Source organism: Pipra filicauda, unplaced genomic scaffold (assembly GCF_003945595.2).
Source record: "Pipra filicauda isolate LSUMZ 115617 unplaced genomic scaffold, ASM394559v2 scaffold32_size4067784_pilon, whole genome shotgun sequence".
NCBI lineage: Eukaryota > Metazoa > Chordata > Aves > Passeriformes > Pipridae > Pipra > Pipra filicauda.
In genome coordinates this window covers 3,712,368-3,739,874 of record NW_024104454.1, presented here as the reverse complement: position 1 = coordinate 3,739,874, position 27,507 = coordinate 3,712,368, and the positions used below count along the sequence as shown (strand labels likewise).

Below are 27,507 nucleotides of genomic sequence, written 5' to 3'. Positions count from 1 at the left end.
TTGCCAGGGCTTACCGCACAAGATGGGGAGATTGTTAAGGTAGCAGCAGAGCAAGCTGGAAGTAGCTGAAGTAGCTAGCAGGAACGGCCAAGAAGAAGGGCTCAGGTGGCAGCCTCTGGGACAAGAACAGCAAGTCTCTCTCCTCAGAACCACAAAGCTCAAGACACTGCCTAGGGTGACAAAACCAGCCACAGAGCTGCAGCCAGGGGTTCTGCAGTTGCCTCTGGCTGCACTCTCCTCCAGGAAGTGGAGGAATCAGGTTTAATCCCAGAACCAAATCAGGCAGAATAAGGATGGGACACAAGTCTTCATTTCTGTCCCTCCAAAGGTTACTGCTCTATCTGCTGGACTGGGAGATAAAGTAAACAAATATGGCAATGTTTGTTGACATTTATCTGAGGTCTGTTCTAGGAGACCTGGTCTGAGCACAGTTATGGGGTGAGATTTCAACCCATGCTATTGGGCAGAAAACCAGAAACCTGATTGCTGTGAATAGCTGAGCAACTATAGCTTTGAAGTGGAATGACTGTGATACTTAGATGTCAGGTGCAGAATTCTAACCACATGGTGAGTCCCATTTGGACTTAGGCCTTCAGGACTAAAAATGCTAATTTCAGGGTGGATGTTTAGCCTTAGCTTTGCCCTCTGAGATCTGGCAGGACAACAGTTCAATATCTAGTATTGACATGACTAACTCCACTGCCCGTACTAAGCACATAACAGTGTAAAATGCATTAATAAAACAAAAAGGGAAATGTATTAAAGAAGAAATAAATAAAATTAATATAGATCCATAATAAATAATGAATTAAATTAATAAAAAACAGCTCCTGGAGGCATCTGGTTCTGGTATGCCATTTTCTGAGGCTATAAACCTGCCCATAGATGAGCAAGCTGGAGTGTCTCCCACCTTCAGCATGACACTGGCACAGCCCTGCCAGTCAGTCCAGGGGAAACAGAGGGCACTCTTTCTTTGACCACAGTAGCCCCACAAGGTCTGTGGAGGCCCTAGGGCCACACCGAAAGCTTCTGCCACTCTCCACAGCTGCAGACACAACCGCTGCACCCTCAGGTACCACATGGTCATGTGTAGGGGAGATTGCCTGGGTAATACAGAACACTTCCATAATGCACAGTACAATTCCCCTTTGCTGGTTATACAGGCAAGGCCACTGATCCAGACATATGGCTTTCTTACCTGAAGATTGTACTGGTCCATGTCAGATCCATCCTGTCTGGGCTTGGATGCGCCATCACACCAGTCCAGGGAAAATCTCCTGCTGCAAGCTGGTCCCACATGGAGAGTGAGACGTGCTTCCATCCAACAAACAAAAAAAGGTCCTTTCTTACTGCAAAAAAATCATAGTTTCTGTTCTCCTAAGAAGAATGGCCCTAGTGGTGTGTTCAAGTGCCAGAACAAGCAGCGGGTGAGACCTTTATTGCATCCCAAACCACTGTTCTTGATCTGCCCACTGAGCTGCTTCACTGTCACTGCCTTCCAAGTCCCCTTCTTCTCCACTTCCCTCCATGTCATCCACATCTTCTTCCTGGGTGGCATCTGTTGGACTTTCTTCTTTTTCCATTTTCTGCAGTCCTTCTAGTGACTTCTGATCGTTTGGATCCAAACTCAGGGCTATACTGTACTGGTCCATTGCTTCCTGGTACTCATTGACAGCCACCAGGAAGTCTCCCAGGATCCGATTGTTTCCCTTCTAAATATCAGCACCTCCTGGGATTTGTTTCCTACCCAGGAGAAAAGTCCTGGATCAGACTCATAGAAGCATCACATCCAGTCCCGATCTGCTCACCCAGGTTCATGTCCTGTAGACAGGACGCTGATGTGCATCTAGTGCGTACATTGCCACGTTCATGCTCTTGGGGAAGGAACTTTGTAGGTAGGGAGAGGGAGCTGTGCTTCCCACTTGTGCAGAGACTTTGGAAGAATCAAGAAAAAAACACTAACCACATCCCTCACCTCATCACAAAATCCTCTCTGTTGACCCTGTTGTTACAAGCAGAAGTCAAAAGCAAGGTCCCAGTGAGAAGCATGGGGTCTGCCATGCAGTGCCCTGGCTGTACTTCAGAAGTCAGTATTTGATCTTATTGCTAAAGATACAAAGATATGTGGTCTCCACTGCATGTGGAGCATTTTGTTCTTTCCACTGATCAATAACCAATGACTGAGCAGAAATTTCTCTTCTAAAAGCCTTTTTGGATTCCTATCTGCTGGAACCTGATATGTGAGGAGCTGAGCATTCTGTCTCCAGGAAACAGATGGAGAGCTGCTGGCTGTTAAATAACAAATCCAAGTTGCTGGGACACACAGAAAGGATTAGCAGACACCATTTATCTCTTGGATTTTATTTGCTGTTTCCTGTCCCAGGACAGCTAACAGCAAGGGAAGCCTGACCTCAGCTCAGATATGGCCTCACAGGAAGTGTGGGAAGCATGAAGTAGGGCTCGAAGCAGTCTCAGTGGTGTGACCAGGGACAAAACAGTGTCCCAGAAGACACTTTTTCATGTGTATCACCATGCTGCCCATCTGCGCAGCAAGTCTCCCAGAGCCCAACCCGCCCTTCCTAGTTCTCCTGTAGCCTGATGCTATCAGACATCATCTTCTTTCACAGTGTAACCTGTGTTTTCCACAGCATGCAGAACAGTACCAGCTTCCACAGCTTGTCACAGGCTCAGCACTGCTGTATATCAAGTGTCAACAAAGATGCCCACAGTGTCCAAGTCTTTGTAGCATTCACCTCTGTTTTCTTCTAATCTTACACTACTTTTTCTGCCACGTTTAGCTTTCCTGATGGGAGAGAGAATGGAAAAGACAGCTCTGATACCTTCATGTTGCATCCAGAAAGAATTCTTCCCAAAACGCTCAAGTTTTTTGGAACAAATAGTACTTATCTCACCTGGCCTTTCCAACCTTAAGTATTTGAGCTACAACATTCAGAATCCCACATTACCATAAGGTAATGCTGTTCTGATTTTGTTTTTGGAAGAAGAACAGTGTGGTACATGAGTGATTATGCTAAGAACAACATATTTGAGGTTTCTGCTCTTTATTTTCCATCTCAAGAGCTTTAACTGGAACTACTCATGCCTCCATTTTTCCTCCAAGGAAATTTCCTCCTCCTAACAGGCACCTGCACATTCAGTCTTGTCCTGGACCTGCTTGTTGTTCCCTTCCTCCAGCATGTACCTAAAGTATGAGAAACCTGGGCTGAAACCTTGGCTCATAGGCATGCTATGACAGTGGCTTTTCAAGACAAGAGGAGCTCTAACCTTCTGCTTCAGCCTTGTTGGGCTGATGTATATACCATGAAAACAGTTGAGCCAGCAGGAGCCCAGCCTGCTCCGGAAGTTGTACCTCAGCAAAACCCACTTGAATCCCTCAGTTTGTTACATGGTCACTTCAAACTCATGGGGCAAGAGAAGACCCCAGAAATTTCCCCCCCCAGCCTGGTGAGATATAAATTCAAAGCTTTGGGTTATGTCCTTGTGAGATTGCCGCTAAAACATGGTGACCGTGATCCGAGGACAAACAGTCGTCATTTGAGGGCCATCTGGGCTCTTTCTATGGCTTTTCAATTTCAAGGACAGCAAGCACTTGCACTGTGCGTTCGTAGGTCCCTTCTCAACAAGCCAAGGGCTGATTTTGACATGTCAGAAGTGCCTCTCAGGGAAACCAGAGGCTATACCACCTCTAAAATCCTAGTAGCATTTCAGTTTGAGGTCTGCCTTCTACACACTGGTCATCCCTAAGAGCCTTGCCTGCTCCTGCCCTACGGACAGTGCCAGAGGCTGCAGTTTCCTCCACACAGAGAGGTTTTCAATGAAATGTGTAGTTCTGGCACTTAGGTGTGCAATGCGTGTGGGAGCCTGCACGTGGTTTTATGTATGCTGCATAGGGCAACATGGATCTTATGGATTTACATACAGAAACTCAAGGAAATGTGTGTGCAGGGTATATGCTAAGTGCACACGTTTATGGATGGCTTGCGGAGCTGTGCATGTGGGTCGGGTAAATATTGATGCAACGTTTTTCTCTTTAGCTCATTCTGGCCACAGCAGCCCCAGACTACAAGGAGTCTTTGTGTTCAGCTGGCAGCTCTGGCTCTGGCGGGGGCCAGATGAATCTGCTCCAGCAGCACAGCCACCCCTCAGCAAAACTGGGCTGGAGGCAGCTCTCATCCTCTGCAGCTTCTGTCTTGTGCAACTCATGTTCTGCTGCACACAAAGGTTAGTCGCATTCTTTGAAAGACAAACCCTATGCCATGAGGACATATTTTGCATTCACTATACACATGTAGTGCCAGGGCAAACAAAGCTGTAAGTTTGTGCACTCGAGCAGGAGGTGCATGGGATGTGCTGCATTAGCGTTTAGCGCACGCATCTGTAAGCAGTGTATAAAATGAGAGGGCCTTGTGGTTGGTTGTAACCCATGTTTTACAAGGTGTGTGTTTGTGTGGGTGTTTGGGTGCATTTGCAGGTGGCTGGAGGATCTCGCAGGAGCTGTAACACAGCGAGAGTAGCTGGGGCTGGGACTGTATTAACCATGCTAGAGGAGCAACACAGAAAGGTCAGAGCTCTTTCTAAGTTTTCATCACATTAAACCATCCCCAAAGGCAGGCGAGGCTGAGGCATGCTGGGCTTAGATATCTGCACTGGAAGACTTTAACCAGAGCTGTGGCCCCAAGATTAGTGAGCAAGCAATGTGTACCCCCAGGACAGGCAAGTGCCTGTGCCTGTGCCATGGGATGCTCCCATGTTTGCACTCAGTCTCCTGCAAGAGGGAGCCTCCTGTGTTTTGCTAAAACAAGGGAGCCCTAAAGCTTTCCTAGTATAGCAGCATTAAATAAAAAGTCTTAACAATGTTTTTCTGAAGTCTGAAGACTCTGACAGAGGCACTCGAACAGTTTTACAGGAGTAATTGCAAAGGTTACCTCAGTCCACTGCCTCTGCTGATGTGTAGCAGCACGTGTCTCCTTCCAGCCCTCTGCCTTCACATTGGGCTCTGCTGGCCTCAAATCAGTGGCAGCTCTAAGAGTTTGACTGAAAAAGAGGCAAAAAAAAGAGGCTGTGTCTCCGGTGAAAGAAGCAAAAGAAGAGCATTTTGAAAATTTGACTTCAGCTGTCAATTGGGCATCTCCCACTGCCCTTCTGCCCAGGTCCCCCAAAAGAGTACACCTCCTTCTCTGCATGCCATCACCCTTCCTCTGACAGACAGCACTGACTCATGAGGCTTGCGGAGCCCCGGGGTGGGGAGGGGATGCCCTCACCCACCCCAGCCAAGAGAAGGGCAGCATCAGGCCACAGAGCTGTGCCTCCCATGAGACATTGCTGCAGGACAGGCACAATTAGATTTTCCCAGATTTAATCAAAAGCAGGCTTTTAAGCTGGGCAAAGAAAAATCAATAGAGAAGAAAAAAAGTAACAATCAATTTCCTGTCAAAACAAAAAAAAACCCCACAAACAAAACAAAACAAAACAAAACAAAAAACCATAACATTTTCACAGGAAATATATACTTATTAATGTTTTCATTTAATTCTATTTGCTGTGGCACTTAGAGATAGGATAAGAGATCTCCATAATGCATTAAGCATGGTGCAGAGGTTTTTGCAGGCACACAGAAGGTGAAGCACGTGGAAGGCCTGATTCTGGCTGAGGCTGCATCGAGGGAACCGTGAAATGAGGCTGGGGATGGGAGAGAAGCCTCATCGTCTCCAGGGCACAGGCAACCTTCACCCAGTCTGTCCATGTGATGCTCCCACCTCATTGGTAAGATGGAAGCTGTTGACCAAATTGTCTGGTGGCTGGGACACCACTGTGGGAGCTTTCAGATCAGTGTCATCAATAAGCAGAGGGAGACGGTAAAAATAACCCTTGCTTTGAGAACTGTGATGTACTTATAAGCTGCTAAGGAGGCTGAGCCTGATGTGCTGTCCTACTTGAACAAGCATCAGGCTGAGAGATAGCAAAATGGAAAATGTGAATCTGCTGGGGTACAGAGACAAGCAGTCTCTGGGCTGTAAATCAGAGCTGCCAGCACAGGGAAGACTGGGGAGAAGCAGGCAGGCAGTACAAACACTAAGTAGAGTTACAGCTTTTCATGATTTTTTTTTCACTTTGGGATGATGGTAAAAAAGAGCAGAACATTGTGTGACAGATGGGGCATACAGCTGTGGGAAGAGGTGCTCTGCCCTGTGGTCTCAGCCCTGCTTCCTTGGGGCAGGTTTTATTCATCTGGGAACATTAACAAAACAGAGCTTCACAAAACAAAATGTACTTGGGAAAAGCTGAGCTAAGCATGGTGTCAACCATATTTGTATTTTGAGGAACATAGCCAAAAGATGTAGCTTTCTGTGGGCTGGACGGCATATAACAACCCCAAAATGGGTGTTTCACAGGGACATAATGGCAGGAGGTGTGACAGAACAGTCCCCAAAGTTTCTGAGTCCTGTCCTCTTTTCCACACAGCCTTGCTGATGTGCGGGGAATGAACCAGAGCAGCCTGGGAGGAGCTTGGCACGTAGCTCACGGTCTGCAGCTAGCCCAATGAAGCCCAGCAGAGCCAGCTTGCTGCAGTCTGGCCTAGTGGGTTTTCCTTACAGCCCTCAAGTCCAGCATGGTCTTAAGATGTTCACAGAGGACATGGCAGCATGTTGCAAGCTTCAGGTTACAGAAGCCTAAGGATGGGCAGGATCCAGAGGGCTTCCAAGGGCCCTTGGACGGCAAGAGAACCCTGACACTTTCTTGCTTTACCAGCATTTGGGTTTTTTCAAAATCTGAACAGCATTAAAAATTAAAAAAAAAGACCCAAAGGCCCTGACGGAGAAGCGCAAACAATTCTTGCAGGAAAGCCAGCAAGGCCTCTTGGCCCCAGTGATTTCCGTAGGTAATCCTGTTCCTGCCTTGGTGTGCCAGGGACTACTGCAGACAGCAGCAGCTTTCCTCTCCAGCCTGTCTCCCACTCAGGTGGTCCTGACCCTCTGAGACTGTGAATCTATTCTGAAGTGCTAGGAAGCCACAGGCACAGGTCTACTGGGGGAGCCAAGCAAGAAGGAGACTTGGAAAGATCTGAGCATAAGGGTCCAATGGGCTGAGCAACACGAGAACCTTCTCCAGAGTTTCACTAGCCTGGTCAAGCCCAGCAGACAAGGAGCAGGAAATACGTCAAACCAAGCTACAAAGATCAGCCAAGACCTTGCACACATGTATGAGTTTGTTTGTGTAGGAAGCAGGGGCATCACACAGTGATAAGGGCATTCAGCCCATCGTACATGAGTCAGGAACGTGCTTGATAAAAATAGGCACTGCACATTTGGTAACAGCAGGGAAATGCACAGTCCTGGCTTTTCACATACAATTCCAATCTACCTGTTATTATTGTTTGGGCTCCAGCAGTGAACCCTGAGCCAAATTCTGGGATGATTTATTTCTCACACAGTATATAATTCCATTTATTGAGTTACTTAGTCATTGTAAAATTTGGCCCAATTCCTTTTATTTGACATCTATTTTATTTTTGTAATCATGCCCCCTGAAATATTAACCCTGCAGCTTATGAAAATAACCATTTTTTCTAGCAGGACCAACATGGCATTTGGAAAATAACCATATGCTAACACTCAACTTCTACTTTATTTAGATATGTTCTGGGGGTGGTGTTGATGCTCACTTTAAGATCAGTCTCCAAGTGCCTACGCAGGAATTAAACACAGGGTAGGAGATAAAGATCACGTCCACTGGGACCCAGACATGGGAGGACAAGAACATAAATCTTTGCTTTCTTCTCATAAAGCTGAATTTCCAATCGCTTGAAAGCAACCAAATCTGTCAGCATACACACACACACAAATGCATGTGCTGGGCATGGCATCGCTGCAGGGCAGAGAGGGGCTGCACAGGACCACACAGCCTCTCACCTCTGCCCACCCGTGAAGGTGCCCTGTCAGCTGGGTGGCTCAGTGCAACAAACCTTGGGGGACCTGGCTCCTAACAAAACTTTCCCCCAGTTTCGGCTGTAACATAGTATTTGTACGGCAAACACCATGGCCTTGAACACTCCCCTCCATGGCAGGTACCTATAATGCTCTTGGAGGGACCACCCCAGTGCTAGTTCCCTGTTGGATCCCTGCTGGATTCCTGGGGCCATGTGGGGAAGGGGCTGTTACTCCACCACAGCCATGAAGACTGCCTTGGGCAAGAGCTTCCCACCACTGCCGGGGGAGCGTTGTTAGGGGATCAGCACCCCTGACCTGCCCTCACTCTGCCCAGACAGGGAGCTGTGGGGCCACCCGGGATGGATCAGTTGGACGGACTATGCCCCAGAGCAGTTCAGGCACTCAACACAGCTGGGTAGCAGCTCAGCGGTGTCCAGAGGCTGCTACCCCTTGGATAAAGGTCCCTCAGCCTGGGTGTAACAGTGGCCATGTGCACAGGCTGCAGGGAAGCACCAGCACATCACTCAGCAGCACCCGCTTCTGTATGCCAGTGGTTTGGGGAGCCTCTGTCACCCATCCCCATATGATCATTACTATCTCTACATAAACCTGTTTCCTAGGAGTTTGAGTGGGTTAGTCCTTTTGGCATCCACAATATCCTCTGACAGTGGATTCTGTTATTCATTGTGCAAAAAAACGTATCTCCTTTCATTTGTCCTAAACATGCTGCCCCATAACTTACACACTGTTCCAGCTCTTGTATTGTCAGAAACAATTAAGAAGGTCCTTACTGATCTTCAAAAATTATTCCTGCATCTCCCTCCTTTCTTCCTAGTTATTTTTTTTCAAACTAAAAGGTCCGACTCTTACATTTCTGTTCAACAGCATGAAATATAGATCCTTTTCAGAATTTTTTTTCCTTACTAAACCTAAATAGAATATTCAAGATACCACAGCACTGTCATTTTAGACTGTTGCCAGATTAGGATTTTTGTTTTGCCCTTGATTTCTTTCCTAGTAATTGTAAACATTCTTTTCACTTAGTCTGAAGTCCACTTGCTGCTCAGCAACGACTATCCCCAATGACTCCAGCATCTCTTTCACCATCAATAACTGCTGATTTAGAGTACTTTGTATTGAATATATAGTCGAATATACATAGTTCATGGTGTTGCAGGGAATAGATTAATATACATAGTTCACAGTGTTGCAGGGAATAGACTTAGATTTTATGATACTGTCTTATTCTTCTTGAGTGTTCACTCTAGTCTCTGTTTAGCCAGGGGGCCAAAGACTTTCTAGTGAGCTTTCCTCTTCCAAAGTGTTTGCAAAAGTTTTTAGCAGAAGCTTCTGGCTTTTTACAAGCCATTCTTCAAGATCTTTTTTTAAGCATGTCTTATTATGATTTCACATTTAACATCCCCATATATGTGATCCTTTCTGTTTTCCCCCTTTGGATATGACTTATGCTTTTTGTAGGATATCTTTTTACTTCTAATAATATTCTTTAATCTGCTATTTAACTATGCTAGCTATTTTTATTCTTTTTGAAAAGTCTTTCTGGTAGTTAAATTTATCATGGACTCCTAATAACCAGAACCTAGATATCCTCAAGCTTTTTTTACTCCTTTGGCTTCTTTAATTTTTATCCTTGAAGCTAGGATTTTAATGTAGAGGATGGGGGGAGGAAGTTTCACTCTATAGAGCTACGAAATTTGAATGCTTGATTATCTCTATTGCAAAGTGCCTCCTCATTGCATCTGTACACTCCTTGAGCAAAATCAAGAGTACCCTGCAGCTTGTAGGTTCTCAGACTTGTTGTTGTAGGAAGCACTGCCTATAGTACAAAAACATAGCATCACCATCATGCCCTTTTGTAAATATTTACTCAGTCTGTATGAAGTTAGGCGAAAATTCTTGCTATTCTTTTATTGTGCAATTTCTTTCTGTCAGAATAGCTCATCCATTGCAACATCCCCTTTGGGTGGACGATTTTGGACCCCGGTCATATACAGAATCCTACAGAAACATGACACCTCTTCCTGTAAGGACTCTGTGTTACTTACTGACACTGTTTAGTTCAGGTTTTCTTTCACTGGTTGACCTACTCAGCCATCATGTACTTTGATGTCCTACTGGTCAGTTGCTTTCCACTAAGTTCCTGAAGCAACCACATTTCAGCTCAGACGCAATGCTGCCCTCTCCCCTCCACTCCTTCCTGATCCAGACTCACATTCACAATGGCAAAATAAGCCCTTTTCTAACATAGAAACACCATTGAATCCCTACACAGCAGAAGGAGGAAAGCCTCCAGTCTCAGGTTCCCGAGCAAGGTTATGGAACACCTGAGAAGGCCTCACACAATCCCGTTATGTGTATATACCATTCATCAGCTTCCTCAGCTGAAATCCTAGTATGGTTCACCAGCAGTGGCAGAACACTGTTTTCTCCCCAGTTCCCAAAAATATCTGCTGAGCAGCAGAAAGTGTGTGTGTGTCCCCAAAGAGCAGGTGCCTCTGGCCAGTCAGGGGCTGCACGCAGCCTCCAGCGGGTGGAACTGAAAGAGGGCAGGTTTAACTTGGATACTAGAAATAAATTCTTTATTCTGAAGGTGGTGGGACTCTGGAACAGCTGCCCAGAGGAGTTATGGATGCCCCATCACTGAAAGTGTTCCAGAGCAGGTTGGATGGGGCAATCTAGTCCAGTGGAAGGTGTCCCTGCCCATGGCAAAGGGGTTGGAACTGAATTATGTTTAAGGTCCCTTCCAATCCAAGCCATTCTATGATTCTATGACTCTGGACTGGAGGAGCCTGGGCTCTGTGCCATGCTCTTCAGCAAAGCAAAGCCTCCTCTCTGGTACAGGTGATCTTACCACATAGCCATGATTTTTTAAACCATGACATCATATTGCTGGGCATTTGTCCTCTGAATAAATCCAGGTCCTTTCCATTTGCCAATCAAACATATTTCCCATGGCTGCAAACCAAAAGATGTCCATCTGCATGGATTAACAAACTGAGCCTCATCAATTCCCAGTCTTTCTACAGGGAAACTGAGGTCCAGAGAGAAGCAGCTTGCTCAGGATCAGGCAGCGCATCGTCAGCAGGATCGGGAACAGCACTCTCTCCCCTGACTCTCCATCTCTCCCTGAGAGCACAAGACCATATTCTGTCCCCAGACAAGCAGTAAACCCTGTGAGGCCCAGCTGCCAGCACCCTTATTCTGAGACATGGAGTGCCTTTGTGTTTAAAACTAAGCAGAAATCTCAGTGATCCTGCCCCCTTTCCTGTTTTGCCTATTTGTTTGCTTCAACTTTATGGTAAAAATACATAGGGACACTGTATCCAGCAGTAAACACATACATAGACACATTCATAAAATTAATAACTAAACTCATAAAACTAGTGGATTGGTTATTTTGGTTTTATTTTCTGGGAAAAGGAGGAGTTGGTTGATAACTCGGTAACTCCCACATTTATTTTAGGAAAAAAAAACCCAAACAAAAAGGTCACATAAAATTGCCAATATGCTTCAGAAGTTGAAAAAGCAGGCAAAACTTCATTCTTCATTTCATTGGATCCCAAGAGTGCATTAACTGTGGAGTACTCCTAATGGAAGTTGATTAAAAACAGGCTCATTTGCCATTTTAGGCAGGAAGGCTACATCCAGTTTTGCTCTGAGGTTGAGTATTTTTGTCTCCCCTCCCCTCCCCTTCCCTTCCCTTTCCTTTCCTTCTCTCTCCCCACATCATTTGGTTCTGCTCCAGCAGGTCCATTCCAAAAGAAATCTCCCTTAACTGCCTCTCTGCAAAGTGACAGAGCTGTGTTCTTCCAGGTTTCCACGCTTCTGTGTATTTCCACCCCTTCAAAACTCAGCCATCCAACCTGCCTCCAAAACACAGAGAACCTTGGAGCATACATTCCCAGCCAACAAATGCCAGTCATGTACAGCTGAAATGCATCCAACTCAACAGCAAATGTTTAACAGCAAGCATGAATGATAACCTATGTTTCTGATGCTGTTTTTCTGCTGTTTGCTTTTATGTAAGAAACAGTGGAAAAACCATGTTAACTTGCTGAACTTCCCCTGAAACATTCAAGGCATCAGAATGAAAGCTCACTCAGACAATAGAGGTTGTTGTAAAAAGAGACTGACATGGATCTTTAAGCATCATGGTCAAGACCTCCGAATACTTCTCAAAAGGAAAACACTCACTTGCAAGAACCCAGGATTAAAAGTAACAGGCACATAAACAACCTTCACATGGTTTTGTATTAGCCAAGAGCTGTTTCACAAGCAAGCTGTGTTGCCTCCCTCCCTCTCTCCCTCCTCACCAGTCACCTTCTCTTCTGCCCAAGAAAGGTCATTTTCTTCACATGAAGTGAAAAAAAAAAAAGAAAAAAAAACCCAAACACCAATAAAACACTTCTACAACAACAGTGTTTTAAATCATTCCAACAAAGAAAACTTCCCTTTCACAAGTTCCTAGTAAATAACTTCAACCTCTTCAATGCAAGCAATTCCAAACCGAGAATCTCTGTTCAAGGCAGAGTCATAAATTATTGTGGTAGATCTTGTTTTGTTTGAAATTGGATCCAGGTGAACCTTGGTTTGATTTCAAAGAAAGTCTTCTGCAGTCTCATATTAGTATGGACTCACAGAGGAGACAGAGGAAAGCTCCCTCCCCTCTTGCTCCAGTTGCCCCAGCCTCTCCCCATCATTGCTGCTGGCTCCTGCTCCATCTGGGAGCAGGGAATAGATGTCCCAGCCAAGTGGATATATATCATCCACACTGCTTCCAAAGCACAAGGATGTTGAAGTTGTGTAAGGTTGTGTGAAGCTTCAGAGTATTCTGGGCATGATGCAGCAGGGGAGAAGCGTCTTGGACATTTCAAGCCAGTCCAGAAACATGCTCAGCGACATCATCAAATTGTATGAATGCACAAGGAGCAAATCCAGATCAACTCCAGAGTACAGCTGGACCAAAGCCAATTTGACACCAGTGCAGCCAAAATCAGGATCTGTCCCTAAGCTATTTATAACATAGCATGGCATTTGCCAACACAGGAGTCATAACTGCATAATTACTAAGTTCACACATTTAATAGCCCCAAAGCTGATGCTCTGGCACGAGACACCATTACATGACTCTGACTCCACAGTTATTGGCTTTGCAGGAAGTATTTCCTTCTCCCCTGGTACCAGTTAAAGTAATTGCACTGTCAATTAAATATCTGGAGGTGCTTTGTTCTACAGTCAAGGGTTGGGCTGCTCTGCTGTTAGCAGCACTCACTCTAGACTAGACAGACCAGGCACAGGGACACATATATGCATACATGTGGTAAGATGCTGCTTAGAAATTAATTCCTTCCTACAATTAATTAAGTCCTCCAAATTCAGTCACCTGACTTCAGGTGGCTACTCAAGGGGAAGTGAAAGACCACGTACTACTTGTTGATAAAGCCTGGAGGGTTGAGATGGTGACCTCCCTGTACTGCGCAATGGCCTCCTACTTCAGGAGAAGGGGAGATACTCTTGTTTGTGTTATTACTGGACACCTGATTATTTTCTGCTCAGGATGTAAACTTGCATCTTTACAGCATAAAAAATACCCCTACGGTTAGGAGCCAGTCTTGCTGAAGCACTGTACACAGCTTGCACGCTCTATTTAAGATGGCTGTGAAAAGTCAAACCGCAAATCCAGGGCACCATCACTGCACTGCCAGTCTGAGCTCTGCACAGGGATTTCAGACTATTTGCACCTCCCCAAGGTTTTTTTCCCCCACAGAAATGCAAGTCCCATGTACAAAAGAGAGCTCAGGCTGAGCCATGCCATGGGAGCTGAGGTTTAAACAAGCCTAGACGCAGCCTGGAGAACCATGCTGATCTCTCTGGTGGTGTCTCAAAAGCCTGCACGTAAGACCGGGAGCCATGGAGACTGAGGTCTATGAACAGTGCCAGGGAGCCACAACCTCATGGAGGGCAGCCAGCAAATGGTTGGCACTGCTGACGTTTGAGAAACCACAGCAATCAGATTTGCTGGAGCTCACCCATCAGTCCCTTTTACACTGCAATTTGTTCGCTGTCAGCCTGACAATTAAAGAGATGCCTGAGTTTGTGTTTCGTCCCACGGGTCTGCTGTCACTTAGGAGGTTAGGTAACAACAGTTGTGTGGTGCTTCTTACCCACAGCAGTGTCCCACAGTCCGTCCACTGTGCTGCTGCAGAATCAGACCCACAGCACAGGTAAAGGTCACAAGATATCATTAACCAGCTCCTAAAGCAAATGCATTTTCAGGATCCCAGCACAGAAACCTGCAGGAATTGCAAGCACCTTGTCATATTTGTTCCTGATAACAGCTCCACTCCAAAGTGTCCCCAGTGAATCCCTGGAAACTCAGGGGTAAGAGAAGTTATCCAAGAGCAGAAATGGGGCACACACAGCTAGGAAAGGAGATTATCCTCAGCCTCTTGAAGTGAACACTAAATTGCACCCAGAAATCCTCCATGAATTACTGAGTTAAATTTAGCTAAAATGTTTTCAAAAAGAGCAGAAAAACCTTGTCCATAAGATGTACAAAGAGGATTTTTTTCCCCTGATGCCAGTAGAGCAACAATACTACACTGTTCAGATCCCCTCTACACTGGTCAGGCCAAGTAAGGTGCAGAGGTACAGATCCACCACGCCAGCATGATCAGCTTTACACTAACACAGCATTTCAACACAAGCACAGGGGAGAAATGCTGACAGGCTTGAAGGGGACTGGACACAAAACAGAGAGTAAAAAAATTGCTTTCAAGTTCAAGCTTTTACTGACTGGATGATCCTCTTGCCACAGAGGACAGAATGATTTACACATGAAGTGATACGAGAATAAAAGACAGTCCCATTAAAGACAAATTTGCTGTGCAATTTCCTGTAACTTGGAAAAATAGTGCTGAAGAAACTCCTGGGATGCTCAGTCTCCCCTCTGCCCTGAGACATCTCCTGCTGCACCATGAGAGATTGGCTCCCAGCTCCTTCCTGTGCAGACATGGAATGTTTGTGCCTACTCACTGCCATGCTGAGCATCACTGTAAGTGGCATCTGTTGGATGCTTTTAAGCTGTGAATTGATGAAGGGAAATGTACGACCCACATCTCAAGCCTAGGGAGTGGGTGATAGACTCAGAACCCTTTGGTACAGTCATTACCCTCACTAAAGGGAAATTAACAGGTCTTCCTGAAATCCTTACAGGACAGATAGTCACGATAGTCATGACACTAAAAAACACTGCAAGAGAAACCTTCAAAATTAGCAGCACAGGAAGACTGGAAGGGAGGTTTATTTTTCCAGCTGTATTCAGGAAGGCCTATCCAGGACAGAGCTAAATCACCCTGGCTTTTCACCCTTTTGCCTTGATTGTAACTGTTTGGAAGATAAACACTAGCCTATATTTAGCACTGGCATCTCCCATGTTATTCAATCTGAAATGGAGAAGAAAAATGTTAGCAAAGAACAGTTGAAGAGAAACTTATTTATTCAGCCTAACGACTGGAATATGCCATTTTCTCCAAAGATTATGCTACAACAAATTCTCAAATCCTCTTTGTCCTCTGTGTTGACACCCACATTTGTCTTTTGAAGCAGGCGTATTTTCCCCCTTCCAGGAAGCGAGTATCCAATGCTCCACTGCTGGCTGGTGCAGCACAGCCTCCTGTGCCTCCTGTGTGGTGGTACCACAGCTGCAGGATGAAGCAGGGATGGGAAGGGTTAGTAATCCCAGGTGCTGAACAGAAATCATGAGCATGGACAAGGATCATGCACTCACAGCCTCTTGAAGCTACGACACACTTTGTGTGTCACAGGGATTTGTACCAGAGGTGAAAGCAAAAGGAGACTGAAAAGTAACCTAAAACCTGCAGTATGGAAAAGATGCTATTCAACCTCTGGAAATCTTATGGAGCTCATTAGCTCACTGCATACATTATGCAACATTTAGGCACATGGCTAAATGTTCCCACAGATGTTGCAAACCCTTCCACAAACCCAAAACTCCCAAAATTGTAACAACATTGGGAATTTGTTGAGGAAAATAAGCCCAGTTGCTGGTAATTGATTATGTCTTACTGATTCCAGTTTGCCTGTCTGACTGAAAGCTGTTCTGGAGGTCAAGTTGCTTTGCTTTGTGCATAGATATTGTGTATATATGTACTGCATCTACAGAGAAAGCGATCATCACAGTCTAACGGCAAAGGGAGACAAGCTGTTTCACAGACTGCATACAGGAAGACAGATAGGGTAATTTAATGCTTTTTTTACAAGGAGGTTGAGTCAGAGTCCAGATTTGTTTCCTTACCTGCTGAATTCCATGCACAACCCTCCCCTGGTGCTGGAGGTCAGATGGCTCTCCTACTGCAAGGGAGTTTTAAAACTCTTCCTGTAGTTGATGAAGGACTTGTTCAAAACCAAGCCACCCCCCATGCCCTCTAATTTTTTTCAGCTTTAAACTAGAGAGAGACAGGCTTCAGTTGTGCCAGAGCCGGCAGCCACCACCGGGTTCCTTGTTCAAGTCATCTGCTTTCTTCAGTGCCCAGAGGGTACAACTCTGTGGTTGCAGTCCTAACTAGGCATCCTGTTCTCCTGCACCATGTCCATTCTTCCCTCTGTTCCAGCCCTTACCTCTCTCTTTTGATCAGTATGATTGCGCTTCAAGTCAGGACATAAAAGACATAACTCCCCAGAAAATCATACCAGAGAAATATTAGTTAGAGGCTACAGCTCAGTATCATCTAATACCTGCTAACTGCCAGAGGCTTGCCCTGCAGAAAGATGCTCCCACGGGATCACACTATTAGCACAAGAATATTTCAAGAGAATGGAAAAAATACAGTGAGAATATTTTCAGCCCAGGAATTTGCTTTTCATTCTGCAGAGAGCTTCAGATGCTCCTCAGCACATATGCCATGGACAGAGAAAATCTTACATGCACCTACACACACACACACACACACACACACACATGCAGAAGCCTCACAGAAACTTCAGTCCTATAACAAATGAAAATCCCTATGCTTTTTAACTCCAAGAGAAGCATGACCACATAGTACCACTTGCTCTAGTAAATAAAATCACATTCTACCCAATTACTAAACCTGCAGCACTAAATAATTCAGAAGGGGAAGGGGAGAAGAGACAAAACCAACTTGGATGAGAACAGAAAGTATATATGCACTTTTGTGAATGCAGGAGGCTTGCCCAGTTGCATTAAGGTTCTCAGACACAACCAGTTACAAACACTCCTTAACCATCAATTCAGGTTAACATAAAGATCTCAAAGAAGCAAAAAAAGTTGTCTAAAATCCATCTAACTTGATTGTTGTCTCAGTAGCTTATACCTGACAGTACAGACTGTAAAACCACTCCGAGCAGCATCCCCGAGGAAAGCGCTGCTGGTTCCCTACTAGCTACCGACAGCATTTAAATCCCTTTAGCCTACAAAGGGGAAAGGCAGCTGAAGGAGGACAGTTGGATCACCCAAACAAGGACAGCCCGATAAGTACTGTGCAAATATATCGGATTTTATTACTCTTTTATGGAAATGATAACAGACATTCAGGTAGAAACATATTAAATTAATGCAGTCAACAGTTTAAATGCAAAAATAAATATAAAGTCCAGCAGCTCAATGCATCTAAAACAGCTATTTTCCTCTAACGAATAGAAAAGATTTTTTTTTTTGTCTTTTAAATGGAGAGTTTCATACAATCAAATAGAAACGAAGATACAAGCGCTTTCTTAGAAAACATCCCAACGCGGCCGCCCGCTTCGGGCGCTCTTGGGCCTGCGGCGGGGCAGCTCACTGCAGCCCAGTCCGTGCCGCCGCCGCCGGTCGCGTCCCGCCAGGTCCCCCGAGCCGGGCGGGGTCCCGCCGGCCCCCGCTGCCCTCAGAGGGCCGAGTCCGAGTCGCTGGAGTCGAGGCTGTTGCGGAGGCGGCAGCTGCCCAGGCGGTCCCGCTGGATACTGAGGTTCTGGGTGCTCCGCCGCAGACACTCCAGCGACTGCAGGAAAGACTTCTTGGCTTTCTCCTCCTCCATAGGGGACACCCCCTCCTCCTCGACCTCCTGGATCTCGTCGAAAGTCACCGGCTGCGTCTTGAAGCGCGACTGCCGCGGCCGCCGCAGTTTGCCCCTGGGGGCCCTGGCGGGTCGGGCGGGCGGCGGGAACTCCTCGGCCACGCACACGAAGTGGGGCATCACCGCCTGGTAGCTGGAGCAGATGCCCATCAGCTCGGCCGGCTTCGCGGCCATCCTGCCGCCCGCGGGAGCGCCCGCCGCGGGGGCCGGGGCCGGCGGAGCGGGGCTCGCTGCCTCGGCCGTGCCGGGCGCCGGGGCTCCGGTGGGCAGCGGCGGCCGGGCAGGGACGGGCCCCGCGGAGCGGTGCGGTACCGCGCGGAGCAGGGCTGTCCGGAGAGGCGCGGTGGGCAGCGGAGTGCGGTGCAGTGAGATACGGAGCGCGGTGCGGAGCGGAGCGCGGTGCCGAGATGCGCGGTGCCGAGATGCGCGGTGCCGAGATGCGCGGTGCCGAGATGCGCGGTGCCGAGATGCGCGGTGCGGTACCGTCCGGTGCGGAGCGATGCCAAGAGGCGCGGTGCGGGGCGATGCAGAGGCGCAGTGCGATGTTCCCCGGGTGCCTCAGCGGAGCCGCTGCCGCTGCCGCCGGGGCTCGGCAATGTTATATAGCCGGCGGTGCCCCGCGGGAGCATGCTCAGACAGTAGCATGCTCACACGGCAGCACGCCCAGACGGCAGCGGAGCCCACTCGCGGCCAGCCCGGCGCTCCCTCCTGCCTGACGTGTCCCCGCACCGCTGTTCCCGCGCCGCCGCCCCCGCCCGCCGCGTCCCCTGGAAGCGGGGGAGCCGCCGGAGGAGCCTTCGCCCTCCATCCTATCTCCCCTTCCCGTTCCCTCTCCCCACCCGAGGCTACGCTCTCTCCTGTCCCCCGGGCGCCGCCGCCTGCTCTGGACCCCTCTCCCCAGGGCATCCCTCTCCTGTCTCGCGACGCCCAGTGGAGCTTCAGCTGGGTCCCGGACATCCAGGGCGGTAGTTCAGCTTTCTGCATCTCACCTCGCAGCTGATTTGTTTTTAATCAATACCATGATTTCTATGGTCGTGAAAGAGTACCAACAGACTCGTCACAGCAACTTTCGGCTGATCATCAACGTCAGAGTAACGTACCCATGGTTAAAGGAACCCCCAAGTCAAGCCCAAATCTGAATACCCTAATGGTACAGTGACCCAGATCTAAACTAGAGAGATCACACAGGATGGTCCCAGGCAAGATACATCAGCTGCTGAGAGTTAAGCAGGACTCTGGGATCTTGTTCCCAATTCTGCCACCTCTAACACAGCTTAAACACCTGCTTCAGTGTGACTCCATTTTTTTCCTTTTAGAAGGGATCTTAACATTTCCCATTCCCCTGTGGGCTCTCTTCTTCAGAATGCAGAATCAGATTCTCAGACAGAAAATGGCATACAAGTATTACTGAGCTGAAACAAAGGCTTGCAAATTAGTGACGGCTGGAACTACACTTTAAAGCTGCGTGTGCCAAGGACTCTCAGTGATGGAAAAACCCAACAACATAAGAAAAACATTTGATGGGAATAGGAAAGGACCCGGAGGGAAGCAGAGTAGAAAAGTATGAAGTAGGAAGAGCCTGAAATGGTAAGTCTGTCTCCTCTTCAGGGTTAATGTTAGACTATTCCCATAAAAACATTCTCCAGGATAGCTTCACCCACTCGAGGATATTTTTGAAGCTTAGTTAGGAACTGGGAAGGAAGCAGAGGCTTAGCAACGTTATCAGAAATCCTGGTCTGTGCTGCCAAGGGGACAAAGGACAACACCCTGGGGTTTGCCGAGCAGTGAGTGAGTGTTCAGTTGCACACCCAGCACAGCACTGCAGTGTGGAGGTACTCGGGGCATTGCCAGTACCAGTTATACCACAGAGGGATCTACACACACTTACTCCAGCAGCCCTGAGTCCTATGACCAAGCTGCAGACAGTGCGAGTTTGTTATATTTTGCCATAAAATACGTTGTTTGTGCCAAGAAAGACAAATGGTCTGAAAAAAACCCAAAAGATTACATACAGCATATACATTCTGTGCCATAGTCCAGCACACAGAAATGGCCTTATTTTTGTGCATTCACCATCAGAAAGTCTCAAGTTGTCTTTGGGTAAGGCTTAGGACTGGTCCTTCCTCTTTTCAAACTGCCTTAGCAGTGGTAATATTTCGGGACCTGCACTGGAAACAAATCCCTGTAAATTACAGCCCTGTCTCAAATGGAACAAAATGAAACAAGAATACAGTTTAAGGAGAGAAGAGAGCAGAAGCACTCGCTAGTGTATTTCCAGAAGGCTGGCTGCTTTGCCCCTTCCCAATGTAAAAGAAACATTAAGAGACTTGGCTTTATGAAATACCTGGTTGCAATCTCTTGGCTTCCTGGCTCCCCAAGGCAGCTTTAGGGCCAGGTTCAGTTTGAAGCCTTTTTTGTTGGGAGATACAATTAGCTTAATAAGGGAATAATTTTCTTTTTGGTCAAATTGAATCATTCCAGCTTGCAGAAGGCTGTGTTTTTGCTGTTGATTTTAATGGCTAAATTTAGCCCATACAGCCCTTCTGCCGTACAATAACTTTCTCTCAAAGAGCTCCATTTACAACTGCTTTAATTCCTCACAACTTGATTCTGCAGCACGGTGAGGGCCAAACTGTTTCCTCAGTACAGCTCTCCAAGAAGACAAGCCTGATGACCAGTTTGGAGGCCTTCTGGGGCTGAGTATGTGTATCCTGCAGAAATGAGATGACACAGGAGCCTTGTTCTGTCAGAAAAGCATCTCGCATTCATTTGAAGCAAGGTAAATTTAATCTGCTCCAGCCCAAAAGGATCCAAAGTTCAACCGAAAAAAGGCTGGTTGACTTGATATCTGAAATTCAACACGTGTCCCCAGTCCCAACTGCCTGTCTGGTTTCCTGCAGAAAGTTCAGTATGAAGGCAAACTCAAGTAGAGCAAACATTTGATCCCTCACAAATATGATTATAAAATGCTCTGGGAAATTTCAGTGCTGAGTTGGAGCAAGATCACCATGGTAATAACCGGGAGGCCTTGAAGATTTTATTTGAGACAATTCAGAAAAAATATCCTGTGACATAATCCCCCAAGTTAGATCTGCAACACTCTAATGTAAAAACTATATTTACTCCAGTGGTTTAAATCATGACTTCAATCTCAGTGGCTCCCGGTATTGAAATGTGACCGCATGGTATAGATTACAGACACTCTCTGCCACATGGATCATCAGGTCCTGCATAGTACAGTGTTGAAGTCACTTTGTACACCAGCACACTGCACAGGGGCTGGAGGGAATCTTTACTCACAGCTGAGAACACTTCAAATGTGTTTTTGGGGCCTTGGGAAGTTCGAACTCCAGTTTCACAGGAGAAGAAACAAGTAGCACTGCTGAAACAGCACTATGGAAATTAGTTTGTCATCTGTTCGTTCGTTTAACAATGTGATGATAGAAAACACACACAGCCTATTAATTATTATTCCTCTTGCTGACTATCAGATTGAATGCCACAGAAGGGAAAGATTAAAAAGAGGATGGAGGGAGATAACCACCTGTAGCTGGGCAATCCCAGTGTGAATACCCCGAACACCACAGTTTATGTCCCAAAATGGAGCAGTAACCCTGCTGTCAGAGTTGATGGGGCCCCTTGAGAGCCAGCAGCATAAGCTGCTTCCCAGCAGGATGCTTTAGTCCATCCCCAGCACACAGGTTTCAAATATCCTCAAAACATACTTGAGAGTAAAAGCTGCCTCTTGCTGTCCTGGCAGGTGGCATTTCCAGCCATACTGCTGTGCCATCACACCTTGCTGTGCACATCTCCACTCAGCGTCCTACTCGTTGAATTCATTTCCGTCAGGACATAGGAAGGAGTTGCTGTTACCTCTCCACTACATTTCACGCCCTGAAACAACCATTTTTAAAATAGTAATAAAAACATTCAGATAACTGCAGTCTAACAGATACTGGCTTACAAACTGGAAAGGATACACCAAATAAACAGGCAGCCAATACAAGCTACCTCTAAAAGTGAGTCTTCCTGTCTCTTTGTCTGCATGCACACATGCACATTTGATTTAAACTTGAAATTGCACCTTGCATTCCCTGGGCTATGTAAAGAGTCATCCTGCCTGGCAGCATCTGGGGGCAGCTGTGGGGAGCCCTGCAGCCAGCAGCATAGGTGAGGAATAAGCCTGTCTCCCCTCTGCAGCAGGCAGGCGTTGGCAGGGCCTCAGCTGCAGGATTGGAAATTTCCGTAGGCAAGACAAGATTTGGCTTGTTCTGCAGCACACTCTGCTTCCAGCCTCCTGCAGGCCAGGGTTCTCCTTCACACCCTGAGCACCATGATTTTTGTACCCTACAGCATGGGATGAGGGGGAAGCCTCAGGTAATGAGGGGTGAGAAAACTCCCTGACAGCACTTACCATATCTTGGAGAGCAGATACATTCAGCAAGGTACCCATGAGTGGCAGCAGGAGGCTCAGGTCCCTGCTGGGATCTTTGCAGGCAGCTTGTGAAAAATTATTTCTACTAAAGCTACTTCCATGTAAAAGCTCTTCCCAGTGTACCAGGGATTTGCTAGGATGGGCAAGTTCTCCGAGGGATGTTTCAAACTGGATGTTTTAATGCATGAACTACAGGTGCATGGAAGGATTTTTACATCTCCCTAGGCAGTCTGACACAGAAATGGTATCATCTTGCCACTTATTGAAGTTTCAAGATAATTCTCTGAGCAAAATAACATTTTAAAAGGTTTTTCTCTTTTTTATATATCTAATTTTTATATGTACCTTGGCCATTTTAGCTGAAAAATTTCTTTCCAAATTAGCCTAAAGTAATGAGTAGGAAATTCAGCCAAGTTATTGATTCCCAACTTTTTCTCTTTACAGATACCTTCATGGCACGATCCTCCTCAGTCCATCCTTGAAGCCCAGCTCCTCCTCTTCCCTGTCTCTGCTGTGTTTCCTGTTCCCTCTTCCTCAGTTCCAGCCACTACAATTTTAGCAGACCCAGACCCACCAGCTCAGCAATGCTTCCTTGCACAGGGACATCATGGTGTTCCCCATCCCCGACAGTGCCTCTCACCAGCTGGGGACTCGCCTGTGACCAGGTCCGGGAGTGGGACCATTTCCTTCCGGCTCAGCAGCCAGCGCTGAAAGAAGAGGACATACCCATACTACGACTATAGGTTGTGACAAACACTCGTCAATACTTGTGAAAAGCTCATGATACAACACAGTTAATACAAAGTATGTGTATTCAAAGCTCCTACCCCCTCAAATATCTCAGTTTCAGTCTTGCCTGACTTTTTAGAAGCTGCAATAAATCCCATAAAGCTTCTGCCCAATGCCATTCAGACAAAGTACTAACTAAAATGTTTGAATGTATTAATGCTTCTCACAGAAATGTATTATTTTATTCTCTATACAGAACTGTTTTAATTGTAAAGTGATAGCTGAAGTGAAAAGTCAGTGTGTTTCAGTAGCACCTCACAAGTTAACAGCATTTGGCTGTCACCACACCACTAACAGGAAATGTAGTAACAAAAGTCTTTGTTTTGAAAGAGAGCTGCAAAGTATTCCCCGACAAAAATTGCTACATTAAATTTCCCTTGTTTGGCCCGACAGGCATCAGGAGGGATGGTAGCTTTTCCCAGCACTGTTACTAATGTATCAGGACAGGGTGCTACAAGGATACAAGATAAAAGTGCGGTTCAGACAACTGGAGACAAGTGATTGCAGAAAACTCAGCTCTTTAAAGAACGAAACTATACTTTAAACAAATTAGGTGACTAACTGCTTTGAATATTTCTGCTGGTTAAACCTGCTGCCACTTGGAGTAAAATTAACCTCTAACCTTCTTTAACTGTTGATGTATTACCGTGTCTAGCTGCTACTGTGATACTATCCATTAAGCAGCGCAGAAATAAGTATTTCTAGTCCAGTACTTTCTGTCCTGAGTTCAAAACCTGGAAGAAATGTTTTGTCCCACAAAATTATTTAAGAATTTTAGAAAAAATAAAAACCCTTTTTGTGTGCAGGGGAGAACATTGCTGATGAACCCTCAGAGTTTCCAACCTTCCACATGGTCCACACTCCAGCTGGTGGCTGTGACATTGCCGACGGCCAGGCATGCTGTGCTGCCTCCTGGGCAGTGTGTCAGCTGAAGGAGGAGAAATACTACCAGCAAGACAGCGAGGAGAGGAGGATTCTCCCACTCCTTGTCAGGGATCCTCAGCCTAACCCACACCTGTCAGAGCACAGAGTGCTTGTCTTGGTTTCTCTTCTGTACCCAACTGCTGAGTTTTGCAAGAGCTGAAGAAATTGAATTATTTCTGAGACTTCCCATCCTCTCTCAGATTTGGACAAAACTGACTACACATCTCAAAACTGGGGGGGAGGCCTGACCAGCAGAGACCATGGTCACATAGGCTCTAGATGCTTTGAAGGCTGGGCAAAAGGAAAATCTACATGTGTCAAGACTAAAAATCTTAAGTCAGTACCATAAATCAGATCTTAGTGCTTCTGATGGATTTTATCTTCCATTTTCTTCTGCAACTAAAATCACTGCACAGCATGCACATATCTCAGCAGAATAAATTTAATTTTTTCCTCTCTTTTTAAGCCTATTTGTAAGCAATCAAGACAGAAATCAATTAAAGTCTAGAGATTAAAACAGAAGTTTCTTGACAACTGAACTATCAGACTTCAAGTAACCTAATCCTGGAGACTTTTTTACTCAGTCTCTAAACCTTTTGGGGACTTTGGACAAAAATTGCAACAACCACAGTAGTAAATTGCTGAGTGATGGTTCAGCAACTGAAGCCTTGCCTTGCAGAGGGGAGCCAGAGTGGTGCTATTGCTGACAGGCAGAAAGAAAAAAAAGTGTAACCTCACCCCTGTCAGATGAAAGCCTATAGCACCCAAAGCTGAGTAATGCTCTGTTTAACACTAGGAAGCAGCTTTTCTAATGTAAAATAGAGCCACTTTAGTCTCTGCAAGGGAAGTGAAGCCAGGAGATAACTGGTGAGGTCACCAAAGGAAAAAATGATCAGTTCAAAATATAGGGAAGTTACAGAGAAGCAGCCAATGCTCAGGCTGCTGCAGCACCAAGTTGCCACGTTCTGCATCCAACCTGCACTCCCTCACTCCATCGCTCTCCTTGCTCTGAGGCCTGGGAGGATTTCTTCAGGCTGGCTTGTCAGCTTGTTCCAGGCAGCAATCTCTTCTCTGCTATGAGTTGTGATGACTTCATCGACGCTGGGAAACCGCAGATATTGGCAAAGGTTGCTGTAGGTACAGTTTTTCAGATGCTGCCCTACTGATGTGCCTGCTGCCTCCCCTCCCCTGAGCAGGGGAGGGTTGAGTGGGTACCAGTGCTGCATCCTGGCCATGCTCAGCCTGCAGCCATTCACTGCTTCCCAACAGAAAACACCACCAGGCAATTTTAAATCCCTCTTGCACTACCAGCCCTTGCTTCTTCCAAAAAATTGAGCAGTCTGCATCTTGTGGCCCCTCCTTTCCAAGCCCCCCCAGATAACTCAAGCTAAAGGCATGGATGTGCCGGTCAGCCAGGCTGTCTTCTCCTCGGCACAGTGCAGAAATCCAGCATGGACCTGCCTCCAGAAAGCAAGACGGGGGAGAAAGAACTGGGAACCATGTAAATTCTGCAGCCTAACAAACCCAGCACCAGGCTGGGACTGTGGGTTATGTATCTAGGCCAGTACACCCTCTGGCAAATCACGTCTCTGCTCACTCCTGCTTTATCTTCTGCTGTCTGCATCAGAAGCTCTTCAGGGCAAAAAGCCTTCCCGCAGCCCTCCCTAATGATGATGTGGACCCAATGGCCAGTGATAAGTCACAGCTACAAATCCCATCCCACCCAACACCACGGCTCCTTTTAGCCTGTGAGTTCCTCCAAGTAGCCTGTTTTCTGCTCTTTTCTGCTATAAGGGATCATGCTCTGGCAGCTTACTTCCCAAGATCAGCCACTGCAGGTTGCATGGCAGCCTGCCTTGGCACATAGGCATTGCTGGAAACACGTGCCCAGGAGCTGTGGAGGGCACTGGCAGCTCAGAGATCAGCTATAACCAACCCACTCTTCAGTGTGGACCTATGTGATGTCTCCACCATGGGACTAGAGCAACAGAATAAAAATCACCCTCTGTGACCAGCAAAGCAGCTGCACACACAGCTATAGTCAGAAACAACTTTTGGTTGAGCATCATGCTGGATCCAATGAGCACTGTCTGTCAGGATGATCCCCTGTGACTTGAAGACTCTGCTCTGAGTCTTGCTCAGCCAGCAAAACCTCCTGTGTGTACAGAACAAAGTTTTTGTTTCTGCTGTGAAATCTAAATTAAACAATGGGGGCCATGGAGCAGACCTCCTTGCTCCACATTCTGATTAAAATTCTTCAATACAGTTTTTACTTTCTCTACTTCGAACAAGGCCTCCTAGCTCCCCCAAGATGTGCCTCTCCAGTATGAGCCACCAAAGACCTGCCAGCTTCAAGGGAGTTTGTAATAACTCCACAAAGCTGTACTGAATGCTACACAGAATAAGAATGAGGTAAATTAAATAGGGCAACACGGGAGAAAACACTCTCGTGGCCAACTGCTGCTGAGCCCCTCTGTAACCCTCACCAGTCACTCTCAGGTGTGCCAAGAAGAGATGATACCTGCAAGATCTCAGCAGAAGTTACGCACAGGGAGGACAGGCCAGGGAGCTCCAATTTAAACAAATGTTCCAGGTTGCTATGGAAACCTCAAGGATGGAAAAGAAGCACCTTGAAAACAAAACATAGTGAGGCAGCTTTCATATCCACTCTGAAAAGGTTTATGACCAGAAAAGGCAAAGTGGGTGTTAAATGCCTTTTAGCTATGGCAATAGTAGCAGCACTTGAGGAGGAGGCGTTACAGATTTGCAGCAGCCATCATACGCACGTTCTTCTATCCCAAACCCCAGAAAAACAGTCCTCTCTACTTTGCCAATACTACTGTATGAAAATTCTGATTTCTTAACCCCTTCCTGGCACCCTGTCTCCTTCCACATTACTATTCTAGCTATATATTACTATATGTACTATACTAAGCCCAACGTGACAAGTGGAAAATATACAGCTAGAATTAATCTGACACAGAAGGAATAAAACTATCTGCAACTTTAAAGTTAATCAAAACTGAAAATCTTAGAGTTCTTTTCACCAAAAAAAAAAAAAGGAAACACGGGGCAGAGAAATGACAGAACTTTGTTATTGATTTTAAATGGTGTGTACTCAGATCAACCCAGTGTGGCCCAACAGTGCAGTATTCAGTCAGATACACTCCAATCTCATCAAGAGTTTGTGCTGGAACAAGTTGTGGGTTTTTTCAGAACAGTTCCATCCTGCATGTTCCCTCATGGAGGCAGGCCACCATCCATCCTTACCAAAGACAGCTTCCATTCGTCCTCT

At 46.4% G+C, this 27,507-nt stretch overlaps 1 protein-coding gene and 2 long non-coding RNA genes across 3 annotated transcripts; 1 reads left to right on the top strand and 2 right to left on the bottom strand.

The window, feature by feature from the left end:
• Positions 1–17,488: 17,488 nt before the first annotated feature.
• On the bottom strand, positions 17,489–18,586 carry CUNH11orf96 (chromosome unknown C11orf96 homolog). The gene is made up of 2 exons (XM_039383908.1): positions 18,545–18,586; positions 17,489–18,499 (listed from the first exon to the last, which is right to left on the bottom strand). Exon 2 carries the CDS (start codon positions 18,236–18,238, stop codon positions 17,876–17,878), a length of 363 nt encoding a protein of 120 aa, XP_039239842.1. The 5' UTR covers positions 18,239–18,499; positions 18,545–18,586; the 3' UTR covers positions 17,489–17,875.
• Positions 18,587–18,808: 222 nt separating this feature from the next.
• On the top strand, positions 18,809–23,394 carry LOC120323727. The gene is made up of 2 exons (XR_005564511.1): positions 18,809–19,651; positions 22,944–23,394. It is a non-coding gene; the product is annotated as an uncharacterized LOC120323727 (long non-coding RNA).
• Positions 20,638–23,207, bottom strand: LOC113987167. Its single transcript, XR_003540399.2, has 4 exons — positions 23,140–23,207; positions 22,948–23,046; positions 21,790–21,958; positions 20,638–20,775 (listed from the first exon to the last, which is right to left on the bottom strand). It is a non-coding gene; the product is annotated as an uncharacterized LOC113987167 (long non-coding RNA).
• Positions 23,395–27,507: the final 4,113 nt, after the last annotated feature.

Excerpts from the sequence above, each read along its gene's own strand:
- CUNH11orf96 (XM_039383908.1), bottom strand. The coding sequence starts at position 18,238 with ATGGCCGCGAAGCCGGCCGAGCTGATGGGCATCTGCTCCAGCTACCAG.